The sequence below is a fragment of the Coregonus lavaretus genome (assembly GCF_964263955.1).
Source record: "Coregonus lavaretus genome assembly, chromosome: 9".
Lineage (NCBI taxonomy): Eukaryota > Metazoa > Chordata > Actinopteri > Salmoniformes > Salmonidae > Coregonus > Coregonus lavaretus.
The window spans coordinates 40,861,773-40,875,380 of record NC_139996.1 but is presented as its reverse complement, the minus strand read 5'-3'; the positions used below and the strand labels follow the sequence as shown (position 1 = coordinate 40,875,380).

The 13,608-nt window shown below is 40.6% G+C and overlaps 1 protein-coding gene across 1 annotated transcript; it reads left to right on the top strand.

The window, feature by feature from the left end:
* Positions 1-1,335: 1,335 nt before the first annotated feature.
* Positions 1,336-4,828, top strand: LOC311134996 (cyclin-dependent kinase inhibitor 1B-like). Its single transcript, XM_084168795.1, has 3 exons — positions 1,336-1,861; positions 2,282-2,411; positions 3,354-4,828. Exons 1-2 carry the CDS (start codon positions 1,426-1,428, stop codon positions 2,398-2,400), a joined length of 555 nt encoding a protein of 184 aa, XP_084024921.1. The 5' UTR covers positions 1,336-1,425; the 3' UTR covers positions 2,401-2,411; positions 3,354-4,828.
* Positions 4,829-13,608: the final 8,780 nt, after the last annotated feature.

Here is a 13,608-nt window from a genome sequence, read left to right as displayed (position 1 = left end):
GTGTTGATAGCTTAAACGGTTCAAGAAGAGATGTGCGGCCAAATTGTATCATTTTTAACATTGAAGTCTATGGTCATTTGATTCCCATTGAAATGCATGGGAAAATATTTTCTCAAGCAATGTAAGTTGGGGCCGTCTGCACATTTGAAAGTTGGTTTCTTGTTAATATCTTAAATTGTTTCAGTTCTAAAGCGGGCAGAAGAAATGTAATAAGTAGAAGAATTATGTAAGAAATCTAGTGTCTTGCTTTCAGCATGCACACTAATTAAAAACAAGTGTATGTTTGTCACATTTTGATATGGGTAAAAAAATATATTATACACTCTTACTGCAAAGTCTGTTTCTATTGCAGATGGCAAAGGAGTTATTGGAATGTATTTAAGTAGTGTTTCATTGATGGTTTGATAATTATTTCTAAATTGTCTCATTTACATATACTGCAGAAAATATTGTTTTCCCAATGAGATATGCTTTCCACTACTCTTATACCTATCCCCTTTGACCTTGACCTAGCTCAGATAAGTAAATATTCTCATCTAAATCATGGAGAGAAATAACAAGTCACTGCCATGTAAAATAATTAAAATGTTCCGATTTTATTTTATTTTTTAGAATGATTGACAGATGCATGACAATGGAAGTTTACCTACCCCAAGCAACACGTTGCTTCACACTGACATGTGTATTTTCAAATGTTTCAAATCATTAAGGTGGTATTACAATCTCCACATTTATTAAAAAACTATTATAAATCTATAATTAACACATAACATTTGATTCCCCCCCCTGTATATTTATTGTTCCATTTTGGTGCTGAAAATCTCTGACATAAAGATAGACCACATTGCCATTCAAATATTTTCTCCACATAAACTATCTATTATTAGTTTGTTTTACGTTTGCTTATAATGACCCTCTATTTAGTTACATCCACTGCTACAATGTTACAGAAGCCTATTGTGATTACAGCAGGTTTCATGAAGTTAAAGGAAGGTATTGAACTGTGACTTTTGTTGCAAAGCCTTTGTAGAGTGTAGATAACCTTAAGAGAAATGGGCGGGCCTATACTCTTTAACCAATGAATGCCCTTCTTCGTTTTAAATAGTTCTCTGTGTCAATCATTTTTTACCACAGTCAGCCTCCCCTCAATCGCCATATTGGGTACTGAAAAGGTTTGTCTGTTGTTTCTTCTCTCTTACTACGAGACGAAATTGACAGGAGTGGCTTCAGTTACTGCACTTTGTTTTGATGGTCTGTCGAGACTACTTTTGCTCGCATTGCCACATTGGAAGTTAGCTTTTCTATACAGACCTATGCATGCGTTTGTGTTGATAAGCCGTTTTACTCTTGTTTTGGATCGCGGTGAGCAAGGAGGAAATACGCATTTTTAAGTGTTCTATTTGGACGTTCTTTGATTCTCGGAAAATGTCAAATGTTCGTGTTTCAAATGGGAGCCCTACGTTTGAAAGGACCGATGCTCGGTTTTCGGATCACCCCAAACCGTCAGCCTGCAGAAACCTTTTCGGCCGGGTTGATCACGAAGAGTTAAAGAGGGATTTAAAGGGACATTTGCTAGAGATGGAAGAGGCGTCTTCAGCGAAATGGAACTTCGATTTTTCAAGTCACACACCGTTATTGAACGGGAGATTCGAATGGGAATTAGTGGATAGTAAAGACATTCCACATTTCTACAGCAAAACTCAACGATCGGTTAAGGGCCTTTGCCCCTCTGGGAATAACAATGTGGATCTTAATGGGAATAGTTGTGTGGTGGTGACTCCTCGGCAGCCCTCTGAAAACACAGAAAGGTCGGAGAGCAAAGAGCAGTGCACCGGGCAGAGAAAAAGACCAGCCAGCCATGGTACGCGTTTATGAATGATGATAAATTCTAATCATGATATCAGTCTGTCTGCTTTGTCTTTCTGCCTTCTGGCAATTTTTCCGGTGCTGGCCCATTCACTGATGTAATTTGTATCAGCCAGGCTCGACGTTGTAACCTTGTAGTATACTGTTTGTTTGCTACATAGTCGAAAGTTACCAGTTAGATGACCCACTTTATCAGTTATTCTAAATAAAAGCGTTACAGCAATTATTCTCATCGTTTTCAGTAGGCTTTACTGGTAGCATATGACTGCCTACTTGTCAGGTTGTGAAGGCATAGGATCTGATAAGCAAATCACTAAAGATGGAAAAAATGTAACGCTATTCGCGATACTTAATTTTCGAGAATATCATTTTGACCTATATAACGTTATATTTAACTTTTTGATTTCTCTTCCAGACCCCTCGTCCCAAAATAAAAGGTCACACAGCAGTTCGGATGAAGTTACTCGTTGCCCAGCCTTGGCGCATTCTGTAGAACATACACCCAGGAAAACCAGTCCCAGGACTCAAACGTGAAGATGACAAAGGTGAGCAACTTATCTGATACAAATGGACAGAAGGACTATGGTCTCTTGGAGCTTGGAATATGCTGGAGTTTCTCTATTTCTAGCTCAGGCAACTAGTTTAATAGTTCGTTGGATATTGTCAGGCTTTAGTGAGACGGAGTATACTGTTCTGGAATTATTTTCTCAACTCACCCAATATATTGGCAAAAAAATGTCAGATTTTCCTGCATAATGCAGCTGTTAAAGTTGGGTTTTGTGACGAGACAAATCACTTGACGTGTTCCTGTACGCATTTCAGACGTGCTGTCTAAATAATGTGAAGCAGTTGTGAATATCCCACATATGCGCAATTGCCAAGTGGCCATTCGCTTTAATGAAGCTCGAAATGTATGATTAACTATATCGGTGTGACGTTCAGTACGGTTTAGTAAAAGGTTAAAGTTCAAGAGGCTACACATTGGCAACATTTACTACTGCCACGGTGAGGTTGAGGTTCCGACGAAACTGTAAACAAGTCTCAGAACAACACTATAGTAACACGTCAGCAACCACTGCCCTCACTAGAGGGAGAAGAGGCTGGTCTCCTCAGTAGTGCCCTATGCAGGCTAGTCCCCTCTCAACATCTGTCCATTCTAGTGAATGAAAGCACAGTAGCCTATCCACGTTTTTTTTAATAGGCCTAACGTTTTATTGAAACTTGCAATAAAGTATGTGTATTAGAGATGGAGATAACCAATTATAATTTGGAAAATGAAAGTATTCTGGTGACATCTTGGTGCTTTGAATGAGTCAGCAGGGTTTCTTTTTGACTAAAGTATTTTACTATCTTTAGCCTATTCTTAGAAATGTTTTGTCATGTCAAAACTACTACCACATCTGTTTTTTATGCATTTGTATGTAATCATGTTCACAGTTGTAAATTAGAACTGATCTCACAACTTTGTTTTTCATTTCTCTCTGCAGAGCTGAAGATGTATTTCCCCTTTTGTCATCGAAAGCCTCAGTGTTGGTTGATTTTGAAGAGGAACTACAAAGAAAATGAAACATATCAATTCTCCCAGAGGATGGAGATGCTGTGCAAGCACTGAATATAAACACTAAAGTTTTGGCACTCATAAAATTACTGCCTCTAAAAGCGGTCAATGTAGCAGTGTGCAATTAGGTTTTATTTCCTTTTTTGCTCATTTTTTTTTTTTTTTACTACCTGTGTATATATTTCTTTTCATATGTAGCACATAAAACGAATTATGATTTGGAAAAACATCCGTTAGGTAAAAGGTGTGAATTTGACTTGAAGAATTGCAGTGTAGTTTTGTTTTCAAAATGCTGTGTATCTTAAGGCAGTGAGTGTAACCTGTTTAAGTATAATAAATCCTGCTCCATTTAAATGATTATGGATTAAATAATTGTTCCTCATCAATATAGATCTTCATAGGTCATCCCTGTATGTAAGGAGAGAAGGACGGTACTTAATTTGTAGCCTTGTATTTCTTTTTTTTTCAGGTCATTTAAGTGTCACTCAACCTGGGTTCTCAGCCACCCCACAAACAATTTCTGTTATGACCAAAACATTGATGTGAAGTCAGCCAAGATTTTTTGTATTTTGTTGAGAGATAAAAATCTGTAGGCCTATATCTGTAACTTAGGCAAAATTCTGGAATATCAATTTCTTTAACAAGTGTTCCTCATCGTTTTTGAAAGTCTAGCCAATTGTGTTTTTCTGAAGTTGTGTGAGGTTATCATTTGCTGAAGGATAGTCTGTTAACTGTACTGGTAGTATGAATCAACTTCATCCTCTCCCTGACATGCTCAAATATGTCTTTATTAATTTAACGGTTATTTTACTTTTAATGAGGTGTTTCCATATGGCTGGAATAATGCCCTACAATACCAAATACATGGTTGCTTAAATATGGCTGTGTCGACGCTTTCACTTACCATCAGGTTGCCTTGACATAGTACTCCTGTGTGATTTAAGAAAGATAATATAATTTGTTCATATCCCCCTTCTTCTCCCTGACATTGTTAGGCTGCTGATCATGCAAATGTAGCTTCGAAAATAACTTTTATTTCACCCAGTTACAATTGACCTTTGTTCAGAGTCTAAGAATTGTCACAAAAAAAAAGCAGTCACTCTACCTGTGTATTTCGTGTAAATCTTTGAAGTGTACATAACTGTGTAAAAACACTGAGAAATTATACTAACTTATTTATGTCAGGCTTTTTTTTAATGTAGAATAAAATGTGTTTTTGATTACGGTTATCCAAAGTGGCATTTACATTATACAAATTATTTTTTTGTAAAAGCATATTTTTGCTAGTTTTTATTTTATCAAATAAGGTTGCAACCTGAGCCTGATAAAAATATTTGATGTGCATTTTGTATTGTGTGGTTATAAGATATGTTGCAATCAATTAAAGCTGAGAAATTACATCTATTTATCTGATTTGTTGGTCATGTTCGCACTGTTGATAGGAATGCTCTCCAGCCTACACACTAATCTCTCTTTCTCTCAGCCAGTAGTATAAATATGTTATATTTAGATTACACTCATATCATCCATATTCCTTTGCTTCATAACTTGTTTCATTATACAGGTTGCATAGAGAACCTGCGCTCTGTCTATATAGCCTACTCGTGAATCACAAGTAAAAAAGCCTGTCAGGGCTCTGCTTTTAGGCAACAAAACCTACCTTAAATTCAGTTTAATAGATTGCTGTGATTGTTATACCTCAGTTCTCTCCATATCCACTGCTTTTAGTATGATATTTTAGATCATTTACAATCCTGGAATGAAGTCAAAGGCATGCAAAGATTTAACTCGATAAAAACGTATTTTTGTGGTGGTGGTGGTTTTCATAGCATTTATGATTAGATACAGTATTTTAGTAAATTAAATGATCGTTTTATCAATTGGTGTATTCTCTTCGGCTCGAGGACAAACTGGAACCAAACCGTGCGTATTGGATACCATTTGGCACATTACGCATGTATGTTTGAAGCTTGAAGTAGCACGTAATAGGATCCGGTAAATACAAACGACGTTGTTGCTACTACTACAGTTACAAAATCAGGCTATTTCAATATATTTTAGCTTGTGTTAAAAATCGACTGTGCCGCCGTCTGCGCAGTGACACTCCCAATATGATGAAATCGTGAAGTATTTCAAAAAATGCCTGGTGATTGACGTTTGGGTCCTCCAATCCGGTTATGTCTAAGGTAAGCACACCACTGTTGCATCCAATTACATTTGTCTAATGGCATGTTTGAAACGTAGTAGTTTTTCTGCAAGGTTTCCCCACCAAAAAAGACACGTAAAACGGTTAACTTTAATGCTATCCACACAGGTCCACAATTGAAATACTTAAGTTAGGCTTAGAACATGCATTTTTTAATATATTTAATCTCAGATAGTGCATAATTATTACATTTTACATTGACATTTTAGTCATTTAGCAGACGCTCTTATCCAGAGCGATTTACAGTTAGTGAGTGCATACATTTTCATTGGTTATATTATAGCCTATAGTTTTATAGATTAAAACTATACAAACAATATGTTGATGTAGATTGTTCATTTGCCTTATTTTGTAGCCAATTAGGTAATTTGTTTAAACAAAAAATATGAGTATCCTCTGTTTCATCATGAAGACATGTTTTGTCCAAGATGTTTTACTGGGCTACTTGAAATACAATTTCAGCCTTATTTGGAGAGTTGTTTGCAACAATTTATAGGCCTACTATATTTTACAACTATAAAATGTAGCCTATATTTTCAACCAATATATTCGCCTACACAAATAGCATCAATTTTGAAAATAAATCTGGTTCCCAAATCCTTTTAATATTTTCTATTTTTTAAATAATCTATTTTGGTAATCATCAATGACATTGTAAAGATTTGCAACAAAGCAAAGCAATAAAAACATGTTCACAGTGATATTTGAAAGTCTATTGCATAATTTGTCATGCATTTGTCAAGATGCACACCTGTGCCATTTATCACCAAATTCCATCTGATCAGTTCCAAGGCAATTTAAGACCTTGACCTTCTGGAGTGGTCAATTCAATCCATTAGTCTGATTCACACCCACACACGTGCACCAACCATCCACTACAATTCTAAAAAGGTTTATTTTTAAAGAGGAAATTGAGTGTTGAGTTGGTAAGGGCTCCTTCCTCTCCTCACCCTACTACAGCCTGAAAGCACCAGAAAGCAGGATGCAACAGGAAGACACCTGCAGCAGCAGCTCTTAGAGGGCCCCTGATTCATTCTGAAGTGTGCAGGTGGGTAACCTTAGCTCTGCTGTTCACCCCCACTCAGAGCTGGGTCCATTGTCCATGTGTGTGTGGCTTTGTGCGGAGGGCCATTGTGAGGGGTGGGCGCTCGGCACTGTTGTGTCTGAGGCTCCCAGTCAGACAAAAGGGCCCGTCTAGGAGCCTCCGCAGTGCTCCGCCCTGCCGGCCGAAACACTGGAGAGGAGGAGGAGGAGGAAGTGCTGTCTGCAGTCTGAGAATACCACACTGAGAGTATCGCTGCGGGACGGGGGGATGGTTTGTGTCATTAAGTCACATTGGCATGGATAAAGGTCAAGGTCAATGTTGGGTTATTAGTGCCAAACATTGAGTACACTAATTTGTTGGTTCATTTAAAACAGGAGCCCCTCTGTTTTTATAATGCTCACCAGGAATTCTGTCATGCAATGCTGTTTTTTTTCTTTCTGTACAATTAAATAATTAATCTATAACTAAATGGTAAGTTTGACCATGCAGGCAATCCTGGTTATTCTCCAGAGGCCCAACCAACAGCTGGACTGGAAATGTTCAACATGAAAGTAGCCTACACTGTTATTACATTGTTATTATCCAGGGGCACAACTTTCACTGGGGACAGGGTGGGACATGTCCCCCCACATTCTGAAAATGCATTTTTGTCCCCCGCAGTTTTATCATTGGAATGTGAAACAAAACGTGTGCTTTAGGACCATGCGGACGCCTCTGAGCAGTCGGTTAGGCTGTTTGGAGTGTTTATCCGACTGGTTAAATTAAATAACAAAATAAGTTATGTCCCCCCCACTTCTAAAACCAAAGTTGTGCCCCTCTTATTATCTGTGGTTTGACAAGCAACTTCTCAGGTTTGATAAAGACAGTCATTCAATGAGCCATAGACAAGACTATGGAGGCCAAAGAATGTAATCCACCATTTTTAAGTCCCAACTTTCAGCAATGGCCCTTTGCTATCTCCTTGAAGTGTTTCAAATTCACACACAAAACAACGCATAGTTCTCTACTTTATTCTTATTCACTCTGACCACCATAAAGAAAACCGCTATGAAGTTGAGGAAATTCCAGAACATTTCTTTGTCTCAGTTTTATATTTGCCAAGCCAGGCAGACAGACTGAATTCACACTTCCTAGTTATATCAACAGCAGCAGGTTATCTTTTCCTGTTAACCGCATCAGCACTTAATATAAAACCACTAGTTCCTCCCCATGTTTCCTGAACTGGCCACAACCAACGTCATAACCCAATCCCCTGGCACCATCTCCTACGGGGGAAGAGCGCCCACAAACAGACACCTGCCTGTGTTCCCTCTTCTCTGAAACATACAGCACAATGATGGCCAATGAGTAGTTGGAGATGAATGATTGGAGAGGGTGGAAGAGAGAGGGTGAATGCTGTGTAGAGATGAGAGATGAGATGCTGCATAGCATCAAATGGAAGATGTACAGATGTGTCTATGGCATGTTTGGTTTTCGGGGGGAGCGATGGTTAGGCCCTAATGCTCATTAAACGAGCGCACCTGCAGTCTATCAAAGAGCCTTTATCTGTTATCGGCACATAGCTGCTCAAGTACACAGATAGAACCGCGAAAACAAGCAAGGCAAGGCACACTCTGTCCCTCTCCTAAGTACCTCCTACCCCATGATCAGTCTGTCTGTCTATCTGTCTGTGGTAGGGGAGAGTGGGGTAAGTTGAGCCATTTTTTACATTCATCATCACTCCGTCAAGGTAAATATAGACTCACTGGCCAGTTTATTAGGTACACCACCACGCTCCTACAGACGGATGAGTCAAGTGGCCGTGGCTTGCTATATAAAACAGGCAGACAGTCATCGAGGCATTCAGTTACTGTTGGATTAAACGTTAAAATGGGCAAAATGAGTGACCTAAGCGACTTTGATCGTGGTATGATCGTCGGTGCCAGGCGCGTCAGATCTAGTATCTCAGAAACTGCCGCCCTCCACTTTTTACGGACAACAGTGTCTAGGGTTTACAGAGAATGGTGCGACAAACAAAAACCTTCCATTCAGCGGCAGTCCTGTAAGTGAAAACAGCTAATTGATGAGAGAGGTCGAAGGAGAATGGTAAGAATCGTGCTAGCTAACAGGCGGGCCACAAACAGATAAATAACGGCCCAGTACAACAGTGGTGTGCAGAACGGCAACTCAGAACACACAACTCGTCGATCCTTGTCACAGATGGGCTATTGCAGCAGACGACCACAACGGGTTCCACTCCTATCAGATAAAAACAAGAAGAAGCAGCTCCAGTGGGCACACGATCACCAAGACTGGACAATTGAGGAGTGGAAAAACATTGCCTGGAACATGACAGCAAGTTCAGTTTACTTGAGTGGCATGCGCAGTCCCCAGACCTCAACCCAATAGAGCATCTTTGGGAATAGATGGAACGGGCTGTTCGCAGCATGAATGTACCGCCGTCCAATCTTCAGCAACTGCATGATGCTATTGCGTCAGTATGGACCAACATCCCTGTGGAACATTTCCGACACCTTGTAGAATGCCCTGAAGAATCCAGGATGTTCTGAAGGCAAAGGGGGTCCGACCAAAAAAAGTGGCCTCTTGGCACAACTTACCCCATGTATGGGGTGAGTTGAGCCACGGGACAGGGTAAGTTAAGTCGCCTACACATTTCTGTACTGAATGAAATATTGCCACTACCTTTTTAAAACCGTGTCTATCTTTATTTCCCAAACACAATTCAACACAATCACAATCACTTTTTTGTCTTTTAATCATTTTAAGTATCTTTTAACACAGGCTTTACGCCTAACAAACACTTTCTAGTTTTTTAACACTTTTAACATAGGCCAGGCCATGTTGTTAACTCATATCCCAGCGAAAATGCCTTGCATTACACCTGGGAAGAAAACACTCCAATTGGCTCAAATATTGGCTCAACTTACCCCATGGCCATTAGCTCAACTTACCCCAAGGCAAACATTTTTACTACAGTGCCTTCGGAAAGTATTCAGACCCCTTGACATTTTCCATATTTTGTTACATTACAGACTTATTCTAAAATTGATTAAATATATTTTTTTTCTCAGCAATCTACACACAACACCCTATAATGACAAAGCGAAAACTGGTTTGTAGAAATGTTTGCAAATGTATTTAAATTTCTAAACAGAAATACCTTATTTACATAAGTATTCAGACTCTTTGCTATGAGACTAGAAATTAAGCTCAAGTGCATCCTGTTTCCATTGATCATCCTTTAAATGTTTCTACAAGTTGATTGGAGCCCACCTGTGGTAAATTCAATTGATTGGACATGATTTGGAAAGGCACACACCAGTGCATGTCAGAGCAAAAACCAAGCCATGAGGTCGAAGGAATTGTCCGTAGAGCGCCGAGGCAGGATTGTGTCGAGGCACGGATCTGGGAAAGGGTACCAAAACATTTCTGCAGCATTGAAGGTCCCCAAGAACACAGTGGCCTCCATAATTCTTAAATGGAAGAAGTTTGGAACCACCAAGACTCTTCCTAGAGCTGGCCGCCCGGCCAAACTGAGCAATCGGGGGAGAAGGGCCTTGGTCATGGAGGTGAACAAGAACCCGATGGTCACTCTGACAGAGCTCTAGTTCCTCTGTGGGGAAGTGAGAACCTTTTAGAAGGACAACCATCTCTGCAGCACTCCACCAATCAGGCCTTTATGGTAGAGTGGCCAGACGGAAGCCACTTCTCTGTAAAAGACACATGACAGCCCGCTTGGAGTTTGCCAAAAGACACCTAAAGACTCTCAGACCATGAGAAACAAGATTCTCTGGTCTGATGAAACCAAGATTGAACTCTTTGGCCTGAATGCCAAGAGTCACGTCTGGAGGAAACCTGGCACCATCCCTATGGTGAAGCATGGTGGTGGCAGCATCATGCTGTGGGGATATTTTTCAGCGGCAGGGACTGGGAGACTAGTCAGGATCGAGGTAAAGATGAACGGAGCAAAGTACAGAGAGATCCTTGATGAAAACCTTCTCCAGAGCACTCAGGACCTCAGACTGGGGTGAAGGTTTACCTTCCAACAGGACAACGACCCTAAGCACACAGCCAAGGCAATTCAGGAGTGGCTTCGGGACAAGTCTCTGAATGTCCTTGAGTGGCCCAACCAGAGCCCGGACTTGAACCCAATCGAACATCTCTGGAGAGACCCAAAAATAGCTGTGCAGCAACGCTCCCCATTCAACTTGACAGAGCTTGAGAGGATCTGCAGAGAAGAATGGGAGAAACTCCCCAAATACAGGTGTGCCAATCTTGTAGCGTCATACCCAAGAAGACTCGAGGCTTTAATCGCTGCCAAAGGTGCATCAACAAATACTGAGTAAAGGGTCTGAATACTTATGTAAATGTAATATTTCAGTTGTTGGTTTTTTAAATAAATGTGCAAACATTTCTAAATAAAAAAAAGTTTTTGCTTTGTCATTATGGGATATTGTCTGTAGATTGATCTGTACACTTTCATGCTAGGTTTAGGACCTCATACTGAAGCGTATAGAGACCGCAACTGATGTATAGACATTTAACATTTTAGTCATTTAGCTGACGCTCTTATCCAGAGCGACTTACAGTTAGTGAGTGCATACATTTTCATACTGGCCCCCCGTGGGAAACGAACCCACAACCCTGGCGTTGCAAGCGCCATGCTCTACCAACTGAGCTACAGGGGACTATAGACCAATCTTAAAATGAGCTACTTTGGTTTAGATACAAGTATCATGAAACCTCTAACACAACACATTAATTTGACTTGGTGAAAATCAGTTTTTTGGACCCAACTTGCTTAACACTTTTTCCATGTGGTTTCTTCCTTCACAGACTCCATGAAATGAATATTTGGTCAAATTATATTTTTTTAATATGGTTTCCTAGAAACAAGGATGGCTCAATCTACACCTTTGGCTCCACTTACCCCACACTCCCCTACCTGGCCCAATCTAGTCAGGAATGTCTTAAGGATGCATTCAGATGCTGTTGGCCAGAAACATGGCCTCTCAAACATCTGTGCAGTGTAGATAGACAACAGAGTGCTGACAGACAGGGATCGGAGGGAACTAAGAGCTAAAGAAGTGCCATACTCATGGATGTGATCAGGTGTGATGACCTGCAGATGACTGCTAGAGAGTAGAGCCTCACTGATACAACCAGCTGTTATACAGATACAGATTTGAGATATTTCAACAGATTGTAGTCAGAGGAATTACTTGTACAGCAGGAGGTGGGGTGGGATGGGGAGTGTAATGTTCAAAATGGAAATGTTCCACACAGCTGACTTTTACAAGGGTGAAAAGCAAATAGAGCAGAAGCAGTAAGATGCTGAACTCCTGTATTACTATGCTGTATTATTTTGTTGTTGAAGATAGATATTAATCTTGCTAAACTGGTCTGTCGTTTACCGGGAATGATGATGACACAGGGTGTGGTGGTGTGTGTGATGTCATTTCACGATAATTATGCAAAGCACAGCACGAAGTGTATGTGGCAATCATTCCTGTCAGTCAAATTACATGTTGCAACATAATGATATTACACAGTATTAGTAGTAGTAGTAGTAGTAGTAGTAGCAGTAGTCGTTGTCAACATGTCCCAGATAGGAAATTGATCTGTAGCATAGTTTTAACATTTTAACAGTATGAAGAAAATGTAAAGAATATTGAGATGTTGAATACATAAATACATGACTAGCAGGATTCAAATTAAATTATATGATGAGAAGAAACCTAATCATCCAGTAAGCGTTTAATATTAGTGATAACGAAACTGAGACACCAATAAATACATTTCCTCATATCTGGCATGTCCACAGGGGAAAAAGGTACAATAAAAAGCCACCCTCTCTCCCCTAAAAACCACTGCCAATCTGTTTTGTGGCATTTCTTGAAACTGCAAATAAATTAGAATTTCTTGAAACTGCAACAAAACACAGTTGAGTTTTCCTTTGATCAATCAAGCAGCCCATAACTCCAGCTGATTCAGGCTATCACTGAGGCCTTCTCAGGTTACCAGGCAGCACTTCAGAAGATATTAGAGGTTTCTCTCACACAGCTGCAGGACTCAGAGGGAGGCTTTTCTTTTCTCCATTCGGGTCTCTTGCTTCTTCATGTCCCTAGGAGCCTCAGCAGGCCTGAACCGTGGCTCAGTGGGGCTCAGAGGAGACGGCTGCTGTAGTGAGGAATCAGCATGTTCTCAAATACACAGCATGATGAGGAAAACAGTCCTCTATCCTCTTGTCAGGCCCTTTGTCAGGGCCAGCCATGCAGAGACTTAGAGATATGGCCAAGGGACACAGGGACTCTAATATTTACTCTGTTATGTGTTGGCAGCAATGTGTATATAGACTTTTTAACTTCATGTTAACATGAGAAGATACGTCAAACATAAAGGTAGAGCTTGCAGAATAACCCTTGTATTGTTCTTGGCTATTGTATGACAATGTGTGGTGTGCCATAACACCATGCCCTCTCCTAGCCATGTCCTCTCCCCTCCTCTCCTCTGCGGCCCTTCTAGATCTCTGTCTCCACAGTAACTCCTAGCTGCAGCTGTACTCCATGCCTCACATACTGCTCTGGCTGGCCAAACCCCACCGCACTACTGAAGTCCTTCCAGTTCCAACCAGGAATCTCAGGCTGTCTGAGGGAAAAGTCCCCAATACTGTGACCTATATAAGCAATTGACAGCCTCGCTGTCCTTTGGCCTCTTTACATAACATGTGTGCACCACCCCAGACTTCCTTTCCTCGTCCTTCTCCTTCTCCTCCTGATCCTCAGCAGCTGCTGCTGCTGTTGGCTTACTTGGCCAGTCTTGGGTGGGGTTGTTGCGGACGGCCGGCTTGCCCTGGCTTGGACATGAAGCAGAGCAGCGTGGGGTGTTGCAGAGGAGCGTAGACTAGAGGGATCTTGAGAACTGGTTGTTGCT

Coding starts and splice junctions, on each gene's coding strand:
- LOC311134996 (XM_084168795.1), top strand. CDS start 1,426: ATGTCAAATGTTCGTGTTTCAAATGGGAGCCCTACGTTTGAAAGGACC. Junction 1,862..2,281: donor AAAAAGACCAGCCAGCCATG/GTACGCGTTTAT, acceptor TTTCTCTTCCAG/ACCCCTCGTCCCAAAATAAA.